At 35.7% G+C, this 22,088-nt stretch overlaps 1 protein-coding gene across 1 annotated transcript; it reads right to left on the reverse strand.

The window, feature by feature from the left end:
- Positions 1–622: 622 nt before the first annotated feature.
- Positions 623–15,569, reverse strand: LOC149797373 (vacuolar ATPase assembly integral membrane protein VMA21-like). Its single transcript, XM_089962138.1, has 3 exons — positions 15,522–15,569; positions 6,191–6,309; positions 623–3,489 (listed from the first exon to the last, which is right to left on the reverse strand). Exons 1-3 carry the CDS (start codon positions 15,542–15,544, stop codon positions 3,353–3,355), a joined length of 279 nt encoding a protein of 92 aa, XP_089818264.1. The 5' UTR covers positions 15,545–15,569; the 3' UTR covers positions 623–3,352.
- Between the last annotated feature and the right edge of the window lie 6,519 nt (positions 15,570–22,088).

Genomic DNA, 22,088 nt, shown 5'->3' on the forward strand with positions numbered 1-22,088 from the left:
ATGCAAATCTGATATAAACAGGAAAATGTTGGAGTGTGGCTGGTGACCTTTAAACTTGTTTCTTTCATGCATCAGTTAATATTCTGATATTTCCAATTAATCTATGTTTCTGACTGAATCTTTTGATCTTATAAAAACTAGACATTTTTTTTTCTATTCAAGTACACATTTTACCCAATTTAACAAGGCACCACAACCCAGCTATGCCTTGTCCAGCATTGGATCTGTTAGTGTCACCCAGCCTAACTAGCAATGAATTTGTTCATCCTTTCTCCCCATCTATCCAATACTGGAACCGTAACCCTTGCTTTACCAGCACTGGACATGTCCATTAGGGATCCTTGCTCCATCACAATTCATGCAGTACCTACCCAGTACCTGCTTTGAATCTTTTGGCAACAGCAGAAGGACTCCCAGCTTCATTTTCTGTCCCCCACCATGCCAGTTCTTGGTTACTGCTACTTTAACACAAGGTTATCTTGTCACCCAACTTGTGCGAGTTCAGAAACACACACAACACACCTACCCACTCTACGGAGGTACAAGTATAATCTAATTGGCATAAAAGCATAATCTGAGGATAAAACGTGTAATCTAGAAATTACATGCCATAAACACAATAATCTATGAAAACTTTATTTATTTTTACTAGTAAACAGGTTCTGCAGCTGGTTCAAGTTCTTGTTACAAATAGGCAAAATCCATGTGAATTAGTACTTGAATACAAAAATAAAATATACTGACAAATTATATGTACAACAAACAAATATATTCTGTCTGACTTTCCGCTTAATGATCAAAAGGTCAACTACGTACATCATGCAAGCTGCAATGAGCATGGTGATGCGCTAAACTTGAGCGCTGTATTACTGCACCAATCACGTTTTTTTCTTCTTTGAAATTTCAAAAGCTGATCCAACATGTTTTAAAGTTTAAAAAGATTCCTCTCCTCTACTGTTTTTGAGTCCTTTAACAATAACAATTCACACCAATAAAGCCAGTGCACTTGATATATTGTGCTGTTAGATACAGTACTGACTGGCCATCTTACCACTGTCTGCTAAGGAAATGCTGTCGTGTACAGCTGTTATAAACAGAATATGATGCTTGGAATGTACATATAGGTCAACAATGGATGGTGTACTTTTATACTATTGTTATATAGAAGCCTTCTTATTAAAGAATATTCTCAAATTTATATGTTGTGTTGATTTAAAGATATAATAATAAAAACAACACAATTTGTTTCCCGATATACCAAAAAAGTGTAATTGATATACAGGCAATCACAAGATATAATTCAATGAAAAACAGTGTAATGATTACGCCAGAATAGGAATGATTAGCAGGTATGTTACAAGCTCCATGTTCCTTCCCCAATCTGATGTACAGGAGAACACATACAAGTATGTCTTTATAGCATAGTGGTCACGGATACAGGACAGCACATGGACATATATCTTTACTGCATAGTGGACTTGAATGAGTGAGCTTCATCAAGTTTACAATTACATTTAAGGGGTGAAATAAAAATTTACTGTTAATATTTTGGATTTTGTAAATATTTTGTGTCTCTTTGGAAACTAAAATTAAAATGTTCTAGTGGCAAATGAGTAAACATCACCTACTTGTAATTAATGGAAAAAAATATCTGTCCTTGCATAACCCATGTGCTAACTCGAGCCCATATCTCATGACACTACACTTATTCTTGTATATTAGGAGACTTAAGACTGGGCCAACTCTAGGGCAAAGGGATTTAACTAGCCTTTCATCTAACCTCTTCTCCCCACTTACTATAATCAGTAAATAGATTTGTACTAAACTTGCTGCTTCTCAAACTGTTCACAGTTTATTATTTTACTTTTAGGTCCAAAATTTATAAAAGTTTGACCATCAGTTTCAATATTATCAATGTTTTTTCTTCTTCTCCATTTGGTGATAATATCCTTGTCTTATTAAAGTACAAGTAATGATAATTCATATGATACAATTTTTTTACAGTAATAACATTAAATAATGTTAAAGTTGTGTTATTCAAACACTAAATATTTAAAAATCTGCAAAATACTAAGTCTTCATATATAAAAGCAGCAATATCTTTATAAAGAACTCATCTTTCATAACAGTCGTATAAAGACTATTGCACTTATGTCTGAAACAATAAATAAATTCAATTGAATCATAATGCAGCAAGTATTCTTCTACCATTTTCATACCCTGAAATTTTCAGGAATTTAAAGCAGAGTACAATGCAATAAAAGAATCTAAATGAAACAAGTGACTGGTTCTAGTTAAATGTACACTTTTAACACACTTGTAGATACTAAAAGTAAAATCAATACTGAAAAGCAACTTAACAACTGGATGACTAATCAGGCATACAACTATAGCATTACATGCTATAAATTTAGAACATGTTACCTCATGCCTTTAGATAACGGAGGTCCAAGCAAATGAAGTATGAAAGCTCAGTGTTCACTATGAAAAACTCACAGGAAAGAAAATCTATGGAGTTGGAAAAAATTTTAGCCTGCCAGCTACATGTAACCTGCATACATTGCTTAATGTTTATCAATTTGTGAGATCATAATTTATGCTCCCAGATTTAAAAACATGCATTTTCAGTAGTTAATGAGAATTCCTTTTCAAATACAAATTACAAACAGCTCTCATTCCCCCACTTACTCTGAGCCATATATAGTTATTTTATACAATTTACATTGTAGGAATATATTTTTTTCTTCTTACTGGTTGCCATATTTCACCACGCTCACTGCTGAATCTGAAAATATGTAATCATCTTGACTGATTTTTCTAATGTTCAACTTCAATATTTTACTTTTTTTGTTGCAATTAGCAATCATAAATTTTATTTTTTAAATTATGAGGTGTGCATACGTAAGACAGCCAATCTGAACTTAACATGCAATATTATATGACTGACTGGCATCTTTACATTCCCAGACAGACAGCACTGACCTCCAAGCATAAGAAGAAACACATGTCAGATTTATATAAAATTCACAAAACATAATTTTTCAGGCCATTTTGTGGGAAGGTGACAACAATTTGCAGCACATTTTCAAACTCCTGGATTTTTACAATCACATCCAAGATTCACCCTATACGTAACTGTCATAAATTTGTAACATCATATTACTTAAGATTAACTCTAAATACAAATTTTAAATGGAAGCAACTTTAAATGACATGAACTTCCAATCTACACTTCCTTTTCTACATGATCCATGCTTCACTTTTTCCACTTCCTGCATTTTCATCTTCACACACAAATACATACATGAATATATATGAACAGAAACATTTGAAAAATGATATCTAGTAATTTTTAGTCTTTCTTCACTGATGTAGATGTTCCTTCAGTAAAAGCTGCATATACAAAAAGTCCAAGAATAATGTGAATGGTTCCTATGGCAACAAAGGCTGCATAAAAGTAACTGTCTTGGCTGGACATTCCCAGAAAAGCTGAAACAGAAAGAAAGAAAATTTTGAAAAAATTGTGTTTCTCCAAGAAAACTTGCCAAATTACATTAACATTAGTGATATAAGCTTCCTACCTAGAGAATCCAGCCCAACTAAAAGAAGAAAATCATCTTTTTCTGTCTAACTCTTGTCCATTACAACTCCTCTACCAGCACCAGGTGTCACTATCTTTTAAGCTGAGCAATTTATTAACGAGGATGCTCACATAACAGGGTAGCTGGGAGGGATTTTAAGTATTGTGATTGGGTAAGTATTCTCAGAGAAACACAATTTACTTTAAAATCTGCTTTCTCCTTCAAATATGTTCCCCAATCACATTAATATTAGGAGAATAGGTAATAGGAGTAGGGAATGCTGAGCACTATAACCTCTTCCTCAGATATCCTTCCAGGGAATGATGGCTGGATTCCCCAAGCTAAAAATAACCAGTTCTCCTAAGTACATATGCAACAGACGTGGCACAGAGTGGCCTAGTGGTCTAAAGCACTCACCATTACAGATCACTGCCATCTTGCCTATGCGTGGGTTGACACTATGTGGGTATGTGAGAAAGCTTGCCAGTAGCTTCTCATGGGTCTGTGGTTCTTTATGGGGTTTTCCTCCACCATTAATACTGGCTGCCATGTAGAGCTTATCTTGAGCTGAAAAATGGTGTTAAACCCCAAAACAATAACAACAACATAAGCATCACAGGCTAGGGCCACTTGCTGTGATCCCTACATATGGCTAACAAGATAATTATTGAAATTTTCTTACATGCAAAGGCTGTGTGTGTGTGTGACTTTCAAAAATGGTACCAACAGCTGCTTCACTTGGCTCTCAGCATTAAGAGGTTAGTGTTAGGACTGGTCGGCCTGGTGTCAGGAAAATGTGACTGGGTGGGACATGCCACAAGTTTGCAGCATGATGCCCCCATGCTAGACATCACTATAAACTGTCACACTGCAGACATCGTAGAGATATGACTGAAACTGTTTAAAAACTATGTTAAAAATCCAAATCACACACACACTTAAAAACTAGCAACACCTGGCAGTGGCAGGGGGTAGTAATGGACAAGAGTTATTACCCTTTGTCTATACCAGACAAACAGGAAAAGTTGATTTTCATCTTTTAGTAAGGCTGAAATTGCATGGTAGAAGGCTTATAGCCCTACCATTAATGTGACTGAGAATGTATTTGAAGGAGAAAATCAATCATACACATCTTCAAGATGGGCAGAAAAGAAAAAACCTTATCTTTCTGATTAATAATCAAACTTCTAGCTCAGGTGGCCACAAGGTCAAGTCAGGTTATGGTATGGCCCTGCATATTTAGTGCATCATCTGTCGACCTACTTCCATCAATAATAATAACTGTAAATTTCAATTTCTCACAAACTAATTTCCTGCATCTTTTCCCATTTCCCCTCCCTCAGAATGCCTAGTTTTTGTGTAATGCTCTGTAACAATTTCTCCTAAAAAGAAAATGAAATTTGGGACTAAGTCTTACCTGTGATGCATAGCCCAGAGGATGCACTGCTGACCTACATACAGCTTTACCCTATGGCATGTACATCACTGATCATCACAAAAGTTGCCCTGTGGCATGTATATCAATGACTACCAAATAGCATTACCTTGTGGCATGCACATTGCCGAACTATATGAACCAATTTCAACTAAACTTGGCAGGAAGCATACTGGCATGAAGGTCTTTCATATTTGTGTGAATGATGCCAATCTGCCATCCAATATGGCCACTGTTCTTAAACGATTATTTATCCAACAATGCTCAACATCATATGACCACATTTAATAGCATCCTGGCATGAAGAACTTTATAATTTGTACGAATCATGGTAATCTTATATGCCACAAAATATCACTGCCATTCCTAAAAACAGAAAAATCCTGGAACATCTTTTTCCGAAACCAACGCAAAATCTTAAACAAACTTGACAGAAATCACCCTGGCATGAAGCCATTTGAATTTTACACAATGTGTGCTGACCTGCCATCAACTATGGTCATCATTACTAAAAACAGATAAACCTTTAAATGGCTTATCAAAAACTGATAAAATAGATTTCATCAAATTTAACATGAAGCATCACGGCACAAAGACTTCTGACTGGGACTGAAAATACCAATCCTCCATTGCATATAGTCCATGTTACTAAACAAACAGAATACACTGCAATGACTTATTAAAAACTGTTTAACAGTATATCATCAACTTTAACGTGAATCTACATGGCATGAAGACCTTTCTAACTGGTACAAATAATGCCAGTCTGCCATCAAATATGGATGACGGTACAAAAGCTTGAGAAACTTTGAAACATTTTTTTTTGCATAACATATAATGAACAGCAATTGCGAGGTTCAGGGATCATCCTACTAACCAATTTTGCACCCAACTGCTCTTGCACTTGGTTATTAGATGGATATCAGTCAAGTGTGTGATTTCAGGCCCACATCGGCCACTTTTATGTCAGGATGTTCTGTGCCAAATTTGGTTGAAACTGGTCTGAAGATGTTTTAGGAAGTTGAAAATAGCAATTGCTGACAGATGAAAATGAGAATGTTGCTTCTTTTACATTTTTCATTTCATGACCACTGCTGATGCAAGTGGAAAAAAAATATTTGGTTTTTACATTGTCTGCTGAGACCTATAAAAAAGCAAGAATAGAAAGACTAACCTTCAAAAAATACACCTTTACTGAAGAAATACAGGAAGACTGGGAAGAACAACATGGCCAGGCTGAATATGACCATTGTCTTCAATACACCACTGTTTTCCTCCTCCTCCTTCATCATCCTAAAACATAAAATGCAAATTACAACTATGATATTTGGAACAACCAGAACAAGAGAATTGGTTATTTGCATTGTTGGACCCAAATACCCTCTAGCATGTTTAGGTTCCTGCTCTTCTCATACTGTTTCAGACTAATGTAATGCTGTTCCCTCCCAGCTGCATGTCTCAAAAAGAATTGATAGTCCAAAGAAATATAACAAAATTAACACTTTTGATATTGTTGTAAAATATTTTTAAACGCTTCTCTCTTTCCAAAATTGTCCAAAGGAATTTGCTTTAAATACAACATGACCAGAGGTATAAGAAATGCTTAACCACGTGTATTTGGACACAATTTTTTATATACCTGGGATGCAGAAAATAACTTATACAGGAGTCCTCTGTACGCACACATTTGCCGGACAGCAAATTCAAGGGCTTGCCAGTCCTGCTTCAACCATCTGCTGAGTGGGAAAAACTGTTGATCAAATGATCATTTTAGTTGTGCTGATATTTACAATGAGAAAATTCAGTGGCTTAAAGACCACCCAGATGTACATGTTGTCACTCTAAGAGTACATCTGAAGAACATGACCCAACAGCTTGGCGGCAAGTTCAAAGACTTGACTAGCGAAAGAGTAGTGGGAAAATGTACATATTTACAATGACTGAATTCAGAGGCAGAAAGACCCAGTGACTTACTTTTATGTAAGAGTACATGAAATGAGCAACTTTACCTTTCATTATTGTGTTCGTTTCCAAGTGTAGCCGAATAAGCAGTACATGTGACCTCGAAATCAAGACATGTTGAGAGTTAGACAAAATGCTGTTTGCAAATTTGGATAAGTATTTTGGGGAAAATTGACAAAGATTGTAATGAGATTCAGCAGAGTACTAGAAGTTGCTAGAACTGATATTTCACATGGAACAGTGTGCAGTGCTTAGCTTAGTGCATGGAGTAAGACATTTCCTTGGCCCGACATAATTCACTCTTATAGAGTTTAATGGACAAATAAGATTTATATGTCAGTGGTGTAAAGAAGTTAGAAAATGAAACTTGATTACTCGATTGCAACCACTGGTTCTACTCATCTGGAATTTTAGCCACTTTATGTATGCCCAATTCGCTTCTGGTGGGGGACTGCAACTTAGCTGGTGGGACTACTGTTTTTTTCTTTCAAAATAGGAGACCTGGACTCCTAGTTTTAAAATCCTAGCAAGACCTCTGACGATTTTTGCATCCTGTGGGGATTAACTAGAGCTGTTAGTGGTGGGAGCATTGCAAAGGCTCATGCTCAGTACAATTTGTAACACAGCACCACAAACAAAGGAACCTGCGTAGGGAAAAAAACTTTAGGAGAAAACTTGCATTCTGAATCCTTTAAATGACGACGTGGAATGCTTGAAATCCTCGTCTTTCAAGGACTCATCAATACATGCAACATCCCAGATAAAGATAAGTTACAAGTATCCGAAATGTACAAAATGGAGCTGATGAATTGAAACCTATAATAGACACATCTAGGACTATGAAACAATGTTCACGTCAAATTATACCACAATCTGGGTGGCCAAGTGGTTTAAAGTGCTCACTGTTCACTGCCAAATAGCTTCCTGTGGGTTGGTATTTCTTACAGATGTCCCTGGTTCACCTCCACCAATTATACTGGCTGCTATGTATAACCTGCACAGAGAAATGGTGTTAAACCCCAAAACAACAACATCAGAATAATTATGCTGAATGGTTCTTGAGCTGTGCTGTTACAGGCTATTTGTCAACAACAACAAGTCCATCAAAAATGACATAAAATCCCATAAAAGGCATATTCTAGGTCCATAAGACAGAATTTATAACAAAGTGCATATGATTCTTGAGCTATACTGCTTACGGTGAAGCTTTAATCTTAATGAGAGAGGGCAATGACTATGTTGACCCTCCCATGGCAGTGTTCAAACAACTTAATACAGCTATTGTAAGCCAATACGTATTCCATGAATTGGTGGTTGTTTATTTGTCTGCCTTATGTTTTAATTCCCTCTATGACAATTAACCGTAAAAACTGCCCCAAGGAAGAGCACTAAGCAGGACTTGGAGCTAAATGTTACAGGCAGATATTGCAGTGGTCAGTACTGCATTAGATGAAAATCACAAATAAAACTAAAACATATTATTTATACTGATTACAACTACAAATTTACTGACATACACACACTTCATGCTATTCGTCATGATATGATGCTGTGGCAGACTTGAACTTCCTCAACTAGGCAACGGTAAATTTGTTTTCAAAACAGTTCAGGCTTCTTGCTTGCTGTTCAATCTTGGTGACTAAAATTGTTGCAAATTTTCAGCACCTAAAAGCTAATGAGGTACTATAATTTTTCTTATTTTTCCTTGCAATGTGAAACACTCTATCACTGTCACCGATATCCAACTGAGAAAGGCAATTTATATTCAACATGAAAATTCACAAACAGTGCTTCAGCATTTGTAGCTTAAATTACATGAGTAGGAGGCTTACTCCGAGTTGAAATTTGTTGGGTGCTCTTCATTTTTCTAATATCTATATCGTTGCTTACAGTTTATGTCATGCATGTACTATATAATAACGTTATTATATATAATAACATTATTATATAGTACATGCATGACAAGACAATGGTAACAATACGAGCCTCTGTGCACATTCCAAGTTCTATAATTCACATCATACTAATGTATGAAAAGCATTATGTACATCGATGTTTGATGGCTGAATGCATGGCCAATTTTTGGTGTACTCCAATCTATATTTCATTTCGTGGAATACACATCTGTTTCTGTGGAGGCGAAAACATTTTAACTGTTGTGTAGCTTAATTACAACATAGTATTAATCCATAAAATGAAACACTGAATGATTAACGATTTATGGTGGCTGACGCATGTGCGGTGAATTATGAACTAAAACAAATTACAATAAATGCTGACCTTTCAATATCTGAAAAATTCCTACACTTGAATAAGATCTTTTCATTTTTGGTGTTTGTTTTTTTTTTAAATTAAGTTGCTACGAGTATGTAGATATGCCATTTTACAAACAAACAAAAAAAATCATTTGGGGCCTGACTTTCTTCACAAGTATTTGTAAAACTTCTGTTCTAAAAATAGATTATATACTTTACAATGCTTGCAATATGGCACATTGTAACCATCTGATATTGTTCTACAAACATCGTGACTAGCAATACACTACCATTATGGGTATCAGTGACCACTGCTGCTATTTTGACTAACACTAAATGGAACAAAATTTATTTTATTCATGATTTAAGCCAACTGAGAATTTGGGAATTCATAATTTTTTGCTTGTGGTGGGAATCCGTGAATCACTATTTAAAGTCATGAAAATCAAACCAAAATCTTGAGGGTTGGCAGGTCTGGAGCAGCCATTTTTTGTTATTGATATTATGTAATAACATGTAAATGAATAGGCAATTTTCAGAAGTTTTTCTTGAAATTAACATCATGCTTTGCTGCAAGTAAAGAAAATGATTCAAGTTTGTCTAAATCCCGAAAGTATATGCATTATGCATAACGAAGACATAAAAAACATAAAATTACCTAATACACTTATAAACCCATTCAAATTACCATTATTTTTTCATGTCAATGAATTTAAAACCCTGGTGCAACTTTAATGTTGTGGTCTGTCAAATGAATATAATCATGCGACTTATCTCCACCCACTTTGCATTTTGTTTTCCCTATTTTGCTGTTGAATTTAATTTCTCTCTTTATTTCCAGTTTTGAATGTTAAAAAAAGAATGTAATATATTGAAATCAAAATATTTTTTAAGAAGAAAATGCAGAGTGGTCTAAAGCGCTCTCTGTTACGGACCGCTGCCATCTCATCTCTGTCTGGGTGGGTTCAAGTCCAGGATTCGGCCAATGTGGGTATGTGAGAAAGCTTGCCAGTAGCTTCTCATGGGTCGGTGGTTCTTCTCGGGGTTTTCCCAGGTTATTCCTCCACCATTAATACTGGCCGCCATGCATAGCATATTGTTTGCTGAAAAATGGTGTTAAACCCCACAACAACAACAAGAAGAAAATTATTTATATTTTGGTACGTTAACATTTACTTAATTGTAGAAACAAAACAGTATCAACTGTTCTAACCCTTGTGATTAGTGTTCACTAACAACCCATCTCTAGTGAAGACTTTGTACAGCACCCCAGGCATTAGTGATCATGATACGGTGGTAATTGAATATGACATGACACCTCAAATTACCAGGCAAAAAACAGGGAAACAACTTGCACACTCCAAAGTTGATTGGGGCAATCTATTTAAAAGCAGAACATCTACCCCAAAAGATTAATTAAGAATACCAAAACGGAATAAATGTCAAAAATCTATGGTCTCTCTTTAAGAATATGATCTGCACCATCATGGACAAAAATATTCCAGCAAAACGTTATGAAATACAAAAATCTTGCCATGGTTTAATCACAAACTCAATAATGTTAAAACGTAAATCAAGGCTTTACAACCAAGCTAGAAAGACAAACCAAAGGACTGAATACAAATTATTTCAGCAACAGTGCAAAAAACAATTGAAACTAGCAGAGATCAACCTTATAAATAATACCATCACAAAAGGACTCAACAATAAAAACAATTAACTGTTCTGGAGATATGTAAAATAAAATATACATGACACCTCTGCATAACACCAAAAAAAGTTTCTTAGTAAATGGCAGCAAAGGAGAAGATCAAATACTTGACAACCAATTTAAATCAGTTTTCACCAAAGACATTTCCAACACTATGACAAAAATGTAAAAATCCTACAAATACAACCTACCAAGCATTATGATATCAACAGATGGTGTTGAAAAACTGTTGTTAAATATAAATACTTCCACAGCAAGCAGACCAGAAAACATTGCCAACTGAATCCTAAAAAACTGTGCCACTAACTAGCCTCTGGAATGCAAATAATTTTCCAATTGTCAGTTGACTCTTAAAGTTCACCAATAGGCTGGCTAAATGCAAATGAGTCCCTAGTGTTCAAAAAGGGGACATACACCTTCCAGAAATTTACCAACCAGTTTCCATTACATCAGTTGCATGTACACTTCTCAAGCATATAATATGAAAAGCATCTTTTTAACCACCTGGAAACAAAATAATACTGTCACTAAAATGAACCATAGCTTTAGATCGGAATGCTCATGCGAAACACAGCATCTTACAATAGTGCATGACCTATTTCAAAACAATGACAAAGGAATACAAGCCAACATGGTGATAATAGACTTTGCTAAAGCATTTGATACTGTGCCACATCATAAATTACTGTTCAAGTTGGAAAACTATGGAATCACTGGGTCACTACACCGCTGGCTAGAGATGTTCATGACAACTGGTAGTAGATGAAGAATCATCTGAAGCAGTCACTGTTGACTCCAGTGTCCCCCAGGGAACCATGCTGGGACTACTCCTGTTGAATCCAGCGTCCCTCAGGGAACCATGCTGGGACTACTCCTGTTGAATCCAGCATCCCTAAGGGAACCATACTGGAACTACTCCTGTTGAATCCAACGTCCCTCAGAGAACCGTGCTGTAACTGCTCTTTTTCCTTTGCAAAATGAAAGACCTTCCAGAATGTGAAATCTCAGGTCAGGTTGTTTGCAGATGACTGTCTCCTTTACAGAAAAATTCAAAACCAGAGTGATCACAATACAATATCCAATGACCTCACAGCCCTCAAAAAATGGGCGAGAGATTGTGGTATGACTTTTAATACCACTAAATGCTATCTCATGATTATGACCAGTAAATCAACAAAATCATCTCACTTCTACACTTTAAATGACCACATACTACAAGAAGTCAATGAAAACCCCTAATCTGGACTAACATTATCCAGGGACTTCAAGTGGGATTCACATATTATCAAAATGAGGAATAAAGCAAACTCTACATTGGCATTTCTCAAACAAAAACTCAGACACCATCCACAGTCATGTAGATGATCTGCCTATCTAGCACTAGCCAGATCCATATTAAAGTATGGTTGTGTCGTCTGGGATCCCTACTATAGTAGGGATATTGATCGAGTCAAGAAGGTTCAACGCCAGGCAGCAAGATTTGTATCTGGCGACTACAAAACCAGTCAAGCAGTATGTACGTGTATCACCAAACTGTTAAATGACCTGGGTCTACAAGCACTCCAAGACAGGTGTACTATGATCCGACTGACATACCTAGTAGCTAGTACTGGCTCTCTCACAAAATTTATTTTAAAACCATTAAGACAAAAATGACAAATTGAAGCCTCTGTGTTTCCTAATTCTGAAACTATAAAAACTGTAGAAAAACAGGTAACATATAACAGTAGATATTTTGTAGTTGAGCAATGTAGAACAATTTAGAAATTCTTTCTCTGTAAAAACAATTGTTGACTGGAATCATCTTGGTGACAGTGTTGTGTTTGCACAAACAATAAAAAAGCTTCAAGACAGCTCCTAAATTATTATTATTTTTAGTGCCTCTCTTCCAGTTCAATTTCATGCTGTAGCTGACCCTGCAATGTATACCTTCAGATTCAGAACCCTGTCATAAATGCATTATACTGCATGATTTTCAGAATGGTTGTTGTTGTTGTAGGGTTTAAGGCCATTTTCAGCACAACATAGACTATACATGGTGGAGGAAGAACCAAGGAAAACCCCAGAAAGAACCACCTACCCACAAGAAGCTACTGGCAAGCTTTCTCACATACCCAGTGTTTTATCTACCCATGTGTCATGCATCAAATACGCTAACTGTTTCGATTATACACATATAAATTACGATCGGTATGTCAATTGATGCACCTCAGTGTTGTTTCATTGATTAACACAAAACAAAGGTTTGGTCTACTTTTATGGCTAGGTCACAACTCTCACAAAAAGAGAAAACATGTGCATACCAGTATCTTACACAGGGTTATAATTGAGTGTGGACCCAGAAGTTGACCTTATATGACCTGTAACTGTCAGATCATTTGTAGAATCATGATGTTAGAACAATACAGTACCACAACGAAGAAAGAGTCAGAAAATAAACACGTGGTTTTAATTTTATTCTCAAGAGAAACTTATTTTATGCGTACCCTTGTCACGCAATGAAGCAACAATTTCCGTTCACTTAATTGTATGCCTTGTGTTGTACCAAGATACTGCCAGTGTTTGACTAAAATGTTATCGAACCGGTGGAGTCATCATTATCTAAAAGATGAGATGAAGGTTCCTTGGAAGATAAAACATACTTCTGTGCAGCAATGGTTGAAAACATACAGCTGGCTACATTTTCAAAAAGAAGTCAAGAAGTTTTAACAAAAGCAAACAAGATATTAAGATGATGTGATGTGATTTGGATTTTTAACGTAGCTTTAACAATTTTTCAGTCATTTTGCTATGATGTCTGCAATGTGGCAGTTTATACTGATGTCTAGCACTGGGCATCATGCCACTTACATGTAGCATGATGTACCACCCAATCACATTATCCTGACACCAGGCCGACCAGTCCTAACACTATCTTCTTAATGCTGAACACCAAGCAAGGCATCTGTCAGTACCATTCTTGAAAGTCTCTGGTATGACTCGGCTGGGGATCGATCCCACAACCTCCCATATCCGAGGTGGACACTCTATTAGGCCACTGGAGCGGTATTAAGAAAAAAATATTGATTCATATTAACATTGTTATATTTGCCATTGTTGCCATTTCCTAAGATCGAACATTTCTTTTCTCATATCTATACAAGAGCCGCCAGTGGCACTGTGATAAACAGCTCATAAACAGATGACGTTATAAGGAAAGCAAAATGTGGTACTCATACATAAACTGCCATGAAACATGTCTGCAGCCACATATAGTTTTACGTTTTGAATTTCAGTAGATATAATGATGATTCAAGTGTAAATGAACTTTTAATAAAACTTAGTGTTTACTAATTATTCTATGATTTCTTCTCAAGGGCTCCAAAACTGATATCGTGAGGATATATTAGTCCTATAATGTAATAAGTATCACATGTTATTTATGTTTTAGTGCTATATCTTACTACCCAAATAACGGCCTTGTATAGCATGTTCTGATGTCGACTGACATTAAAATGATCAGCCAAAGTTTCAGGAATAACTCACACACTTGGCAGCCCATATAGACACTCTTCCACAAACTGATATGTAATTAATATACTTACTGTGCTGTATTTATTCTGGTGGAATCAAATTCTGACACAAGCTAATGGACGCATTTTCATGTTCCACTGATATACGTTTGAATTTGCTGAAGTGCAATGGTAGTCGAGGTATGCGAAAGCATATTCAAGTAGGTTCATGTGTGGGATATGTTTCTTTAACGAAACAAAACGATGCTTACAGTTCCAATAAGCATAATGTATTTTTATTTGTTTCATTAAGGAATAACATTTCAACTTAACCCGATTTCAGAATTCCTGGCTTTGATAGCTTTCCAAGCCAACTAAAATGTAGGCCAACGAAACTTGAAAACAGGTCCATTTTTTTTGTAAGAATCTGCATTAGAGAAGACACCAGAGTCAATAAAGTCTGACTAAAAGATTATGACTTTACCTTGTGGAAAATAAAATCTGACTTTCAATATGATGTCAGACAACATCCTACACAACGCCATTAGTTAGACAGTAAGACCCAGACTCCCAAAAACAAAAATGTCAACATCTAGGTCTTACATGAAATAGAGGACATGTATATGTGTATATATATATATATATATATATATATATATATATATATATATATATATATATATCTGAAGCATGGGACTTAACACTGTGTGAATAGCCAACGCTCCATCTTTAAAACAGGTATACAATTAAATAATATCCATATAAAGCCCCCCAAAGTCCAAAACAGGTATTAATATAAACAATTAAATAATATCCATATAAAGCCCCCCTAAAAAGGGGACTATTAGAGTAATGTTTAATTCTGTTCTAATTTAAAAGACAAAACGTCAGAATCCTATTGATCTGGTCTATGACAAATTCATAACGGGAAGCTCTGACTCAAATATGCTAATTAGATGGATTGGATGTGGTTAAGTCAATACACATTTCTCTCATTTGCAAAACCGGTGAATTTCTACGAGGTGATAACCAACAGAAAGGAGAGAATCTATAAATAATTAGGAAATGATATGTAGTCACGCGCACCTGGTTCTTAAATCGTCTGCCATTGTTTACTAATCCCGCACAGAAGGAACATAGTTCTTTAATTGGTTTATAACATATATGTCACAACTTTTCTTTTTTTATATAATGAAATAAATTGCAAGCCAATAAATATTTACTTTTCATAAATTATAAAGCATAAAAAGTATGTTGAACGATTTATAATTTGCTTGCTTGATTAAAATATAACTTACCGGAAATCATCTTCTGCTAAGATTTCCGATCCAGACCCATTTCTTTGCAGCGGTGTCTCGCTTGCAGTGCACTTCCGTAACAAGAACCGGAAGTCCACAGCGAGAACCTCTGCCCATCATCGACATTGCGAACCAATTCAAAAGTAATTTCCCTTTAATTAAGAATTGTGCGGTAAAAAACAACAGCAACAAAAGAGCAAATAAATATGTTGCCCGTCTCTTCAAGTAAAGAGAAATGAAAATATTTCTTTGTGCACGGAGTACTGTAATGTAAATTGATTTTTTATCTTTTCTTGGTCGGTGGTTCTTACCTGGATTTTCCAGGGCTCTTCCTCCACCATTAATACTGGCCGCCATGTATAGCCTATCTTGTGCTGAAAAATGGCGTTAAACCCTAGAACACCAACAACAATCGTCTTTTCTTCTCACAGCTAAAGCGACGTCATATGAAAATCTCTCTCTCTCTCTCTCTCTCTCTCTCTCTCATATTTCCATGCAACATGACGAAATCGTCACATACGTTTACAGAGAAATTTTGTTTGCAAAATATTAAACCTCAGTTTAGAGCTATCATTTGTTCATGTTAAATTTATCATTAGTAAGTAAAAACTGAATCCTTTAATAAATAATATATCAAAAGTGACTCTCTCTCTCTCTCTCTCTCTCTCTCTCTCTCTCTCTCTCTCTCATTTAGATACATCATCGATAGGAATTAAATAATTGCACGAGCTACCGCACCTTACAGAGCGTATTGTGCAATTTCAGGTGAAATTAAGGGACTTTTGGAATCCTCGATTAATAATGGTAAACTCTGACATCGAACAAACAACTCCTAGTACAATGGACGTAATTATATTTCGTATTGCAGGCTTCCTTACACCATCCTCACCACGAACTAACGCCACTGGTTTCGGAAGCTATGATTTAAAACATAAATATAAGAGATATAAAAAGGAAATACATGAAAGTAAGATTTTACCATGTCTACCTTATACCAAATGCCACTTTTTCAATACATTGCTAATTTTCACAAGTAGATACATTTGGTTAATCTATATTTTCAGGGACGTTTTCAGCAGGGGGGGGGGGGGGGCCGAGTGGTCTAAAGTGCTATCCGTTACGGATCACTGCTATCTCACCTCTATCTGCGTGGGTTCGAGTCCAGGATTCGGCCAATGTGGGTACGTGAGAAAGCTTGCCAGTAGCTTCTAGTGGGTTGGTGGTTCTTCTCAGGGTTTTCCCTGGTTCGAGTCCTCCATTAATACTGGCCGCCATGCATAGCCTATTGTGTGCTGAAAAATGGCGTTAAACCCCACAAATAACAACAACAACAATCAGCACTTGGTACATTCTCAAACTGCTTGAAGGTGGAAATCTGAGATTGACCGTTCTATTTTGTAAAGATTCAAGCAAGTAAATCAGATGCAACAAAATAAAATAATAATTTTCTTTAGGGGCTGAACATGCTAAAGTAGTTGTACAATAAGATAGCCCAGGCGTCAGTATTGATGGTCAATTAACAATTAAGAAAACTAAGGGCAATTTTCTTCGACATTTGTAGAAATCAAGAGACCTGGTTAAAAATAATTTCTTATTAAAGTATTTATTGTTAGAAAGAATTTTGTTAAAATTTGATATGTTATTGGAAGGACCATAGAACAGTTTCACCAGTTCTCACGAGCAAAATCAGAATTGCATCCAAAAATACGTGCGTTTTGTTTGGCTGCCGAATTGTGACTTCGGCAAGCCCCTTAGATCCTAATACACTGGCACTAAATAAAGATACGTGCCTTGATGTTAATTTTTGTATATGTGAAAAGGGTACCTTAATACGTTTTTTTCAATTTTGCATTCGTATATCGTACATAGTTTATCGATCTATCTATCTATCTCTGTGTGTGTGTGTGTGTGTGTGTGTGTGTGTGTGTGTGTTTATATTCACAGCATTACACCATTGTGTTAAAGTAGAAATTCCTTCAGATAATTTATCCTACATAACCGCTAATGTAAAATTACAAGATTTGACAGAAAGCATGTAAGTATTAAGGCCTTGCAGTAGCACAGGTTACTAACGTTCCACCAGCTAATATGACGCTGTGACAAAAAAAAAACATAAAAATATAATAAAATAATAAATAAAAATCTTTAAACAAAATTGTTTCTTAACTCGTCTCTAATAAAGAATAAAAATGAATACAACTGGAACACATTTGAAAGAAAGTACCCTGGTATAAACACATTTCAATTTATACCAATGATACAGATTTGCCATTAAATATGGATGCAAGAGATCCTTAAAATAATTGTTTATCTTAACAAGTCAACTGGTTTTGTCGAAAGCTTCACATGAAGTATCGAACTAAATGTAGTTATGTGGCTTGATGATAAGGTATATGCCAGCAAGAGAAGCAATATCAGGAATGATGAGGTCACTTTCACTCCTTGTTTGGATCAATCAGACAGTATTGATCACAGTGATCCTCTTTTAATGACTCTCTTTATTCTAATCAGGGTGATAAACGACAATCACTTGTCGTCGAACAGGAAAAAGATCCTGACATCTCCTATTTGTCTCAGAAGGCCATTAGTGAAACTATAGCTACTGAAGTTCCTGTCTGTTATTTCATTAAAAATTGGATTTCTTATGAGAAACAGGAGACCTCCCGATGTACCTGCTGATGACGAATTGTCAGTGAACTATCAAGCTAAAGTTTCAAAACCTTACAGACAGGAAATACTTAGTCTGGCTCATGAAACTCCATTGGCTGGTCATTTAGGGATCAATAAAACTTATCACAAGATCTTAACTCACTTCTATTGGCCAAAAATCAAAATTGATGTTGCCAAATACTGTAGATCATGTCATACTTGTCAAATGGTAGGAAAACCAAATCAGAAAATTCCCAAGGTTCATCTACAACCCATTCCTGCCTTTGACGAACCATTCAGTAGAATTATGGTAGATTGTGTTGGACCCTTACCTCCGACCAAGTCAGGTAACCAATACCTGTTGACGATTACGTGTGGGTCAACATGGTTTCCAGAGACAATTCCTTTGAGGAATATAAAATCTAAAATGATAGTAAAAGCTGTGATAAAGTCTTTTACTCAATTTGGCCTTTCTAACTCTATCTAACAGACTCAAGGGTCAAATTTTAGGTCTGGAACTTTCCAGCCTATTGTGCTTGAATTCGGCATTCAGCAGTTCAAGTCAGAAGTGGATTTATGGTTTGACAGAACTAAAATGGAGAGAACCTTTGAGTTTTGTAATAGTGGAGTTCTGTCTCTCTTGCTCATTCTTCAAATTTTTCTTCAGATTAGATATAACGGCCCTTACAAAATTAAGAAGAAAATGAATGAGTTAAATTGTAATATCAGTGCTCCTGGGATCTAAATAAATTATAGGAGTACCAGTATATTGAAAGAGATAGCCAGGTTAAACATGCAATTAATTTAGTTGTACCTGTCCCACTCAGTGAAGATTTTTAAGTGAAGGAATATCATCAGAGTCTACTGACACTGGAGTGACAAATCTTCGGAATTCAGAAATTATGAAAGATCCGGACCAGAAACTTTCACATTTGCAAGAGCAAGAAAGAATTGAACTTAAACAGTTATTATTTGAATATGAGCAATTATTTTCAGATGTTCCTACAAGGACAAACACAGTTTTCCATGACGTTGAAATTGTAAATTCCAAAGCTGTCAAACAATACCCGTACATGACGGACACTCTCAAACAGGAGTACTTGAAAAAGGAAATTCAATATTTGCTGGAGAATGATTTTATAGTGCCCAGTAAAGGTGACTGGAGTTCACCATGCATACTTGTTCCAAAACCAGATAAAACTTTCTGCATGTGTACTGATTATAGGAAGGTGAATAGTGTGGCAAAAACAGATGCATTCCCATTACCAAGAATCGATCACTGTATTTATAAGATTGGGAATGCCAAGTATTTCACCAAATTTGACCTTCTGAAAGGATTTTGGCAGATTCCATAAACGGAAAGAGCAAACGAAATTACGGCATTCGTGACTCCAGATGGACTTTACCAATATAAAGTAATGCCGTTTTGGAGGAAAGGGTCGCCAAATACATTTCAATGCCTCATGAATATGCGTACCTCTGGTCTAGACAATTTTAATGCTTACATCGATGATGTCATCATCTACAACGACACTTGGAAAGAACATTTAGCAACAATTCGGAAATTCTTTGACAGACTCACAGATGCATGTTTGACAATTAATGTATCTAAAAGTGAGTTCTGCCATGCCAGTATATCTTTTCTATGACATATTGTGGGACATGGACAAGTTAAACCTATAGATGCTAAGGTCGAGGCTATCTCTGAATTTCCCGTGTATAGAAATGTATTATTTCATATACACTTTTCGTAATTCTTAAGAGTACTTCTTATGTTTTTCTTAAAACTCATGGACTAATCTATGGTAAGAAAAGAAAGCTTTATCATATAAATCTTTCTTTTTTATGGGGGAAGGTGTTACGTATATCTGGTTTAATTCATGTTTATTTTTAATTTAATTGTTTGTCAGTTTTAATTTTTTTATTCTATTATAATGTAAATTTATTCACTAGAGATGATACTTTTTCAGAAAATTGTTTGACCTTGACTCTTAGTTTATAAACACAAGGCGTTGATCTAAATTCTGTCCTTGATTCAAATTAGTAATCAAAGTTCTATTCTATTTTAAAATGATTGGTTGTTTCCATGGTCATAATGGGTTTATATTTAAGATGTAAATAGCTTTTTTTATTTTAGAGAGAATTATTGGTCCAATCAAGGCCATAGTCTGTGTACGTGTTATAAACATAATCACGTGACCCCCTTTTGATTTTGCAACTCTGGTTTTTCCATAACTACGCATTTGCTAGTTTTAATAGAGATGTGTAGAGAGAGATTTCTCAGTTTTGGGCTTTTCACACTGATGTCAAGTTAATTTGTTGTAGCCAGATCCTGAGCTATAATTTTCTTCAGATCATTTGGATTTCAAAATGATTAATTCTTTATTCTCTGGAAATATTCTGAGGAGTGCACACACAAACATTTTGGAAAGACATTGCTTGCAAATTTAATTTGGATTTCCAACACCGGAGTGCCATTATTTTATTTCTACAAGGACTGACTACAGCATATGTCATCATCATCCATCTTGGATTTTCGATCAGGATTCAAACTTGAAAATATTAGAACATTTATTACTAGGACTTTTGCAATTTAATTCGTGGATTATTCTTAGATTATTTTTAGATTTGATTCTTGAAACCGTAAGTTCTTCTCCTTTTTCATTTTTATGGAATTTTCCAGGAAAAAAAATTATTTGTTAAATTTTAAAAAGCTTGTTGTTTTCACTCTTTCTGTCTTACGGTTTATTCGAGCCTAAACAGGTAACAAACTGATCGACAAGATTTTGAATAACTAAGGGCATGTAAAAGTTGCCTGTATAAAAGCTTGCTACCATGCCACAACCTTTATCAGTAGTGTTGCAACATATTCCATGGGAGGACACTATTCAGACGTTGGAGGCTTGCCAAAACTTGAACTGTTTCCTTCGCATTTTCGACGTCGTGTCGTGTGCGTAGTAATGAATTGGTTTCTATGATTTCATTTGCTCGCAGATTCCTAGTGTAATATTTACAGATAGTATCTACAAGAAAGACATTTTGGTGTATCTTTAAATGCGCACGAGAGACTCGTTCTGTTAGAATTGTTGCACTTTCATCTCCAAACTTGTCAACCTCTGCTTGAAGAAAAGTTTCTTCGTAAAACTTTAGCAACTGATGATGCTGACGAAAATGTGTGTATAGCTTGTGACCTACACCCTGACAGGAAAGATGCACATGACTGGAAAAGTCTTGGATTCGAAACTTACACGCAGGAAACGGCTAACATTGCCAAAGATTTGTGTCATTTATTTCAGCACAAAAGTGAGCAAAAAAGTGAGCTAAAAACACACAGTGAAACATGTGACAGTTAAATCCGTGTTAGCCACAGTGATAGAAGAACCCGATACTGACCGTCATCGAAATCGACACCCCCAAAAAGTCATTGGGGGAATAAAGATATGATACTGTGCACAGTGCAGAGACTAAAAGAACATTTCCATGTGTCCCTAGGACACCACACCTTCATAAAAAATGCTGTACCGTGATTTTTTTGTATAGCATTTTGTTCAGGTTTGAAAGGCTTGGCACACAAGATTTCGCCATCTCGACTGACTTTGATATTGGACGCATTGTAGTGCTGACACTCAAAAGGAATTTCCTCGAATGTGCCGTTGAAGGCTGTATTTTTTACTATACCAATAATGAAACGTGTGGGTAACTGTCC

Source organism: Sinohyriopsis cumingii, chromosome 6 (genome assembly GCF_028554795.1).
Source record: "Sinohyriopsis cumingii isolate HCF-2022 chromosome 6, ASM2855479v2, whole genome shotgun sequence".
Taxonomy (NCBI): Eukaryota; Metazoa; Mollusca; class Bivalvia; order Unionida; family Unionidae; genus Sinohyriopsis; species Sinohyriopsis cumingii.

What these genes read in the sequence shown, in the direction of transcription:
- LOC149797373 (XM_089962138.1), bottom strand. Translation starts at nt 15,544, where the DNA reads ATGGCAGACGATTTAAGAACCAG. An exon ending in GCAGACGATTTAAGAACCAG is followed by an intron (nt 6,310 to 15,521) that starts GTGCGCGTGACT and finishes TTTATGTTTTAG; the next exon opens with GATGATGAAGGAGGAGGAGG. An exon ending in TAAAGGTGTATTTTTTGAAG is followed by an intron (nt 3,490 to 6,190) that starts GTTAGTCTTTCT and finishes TTTCTGTTTCAG; the next exon opens with CTTTTCTGGGAATGTCCAGC.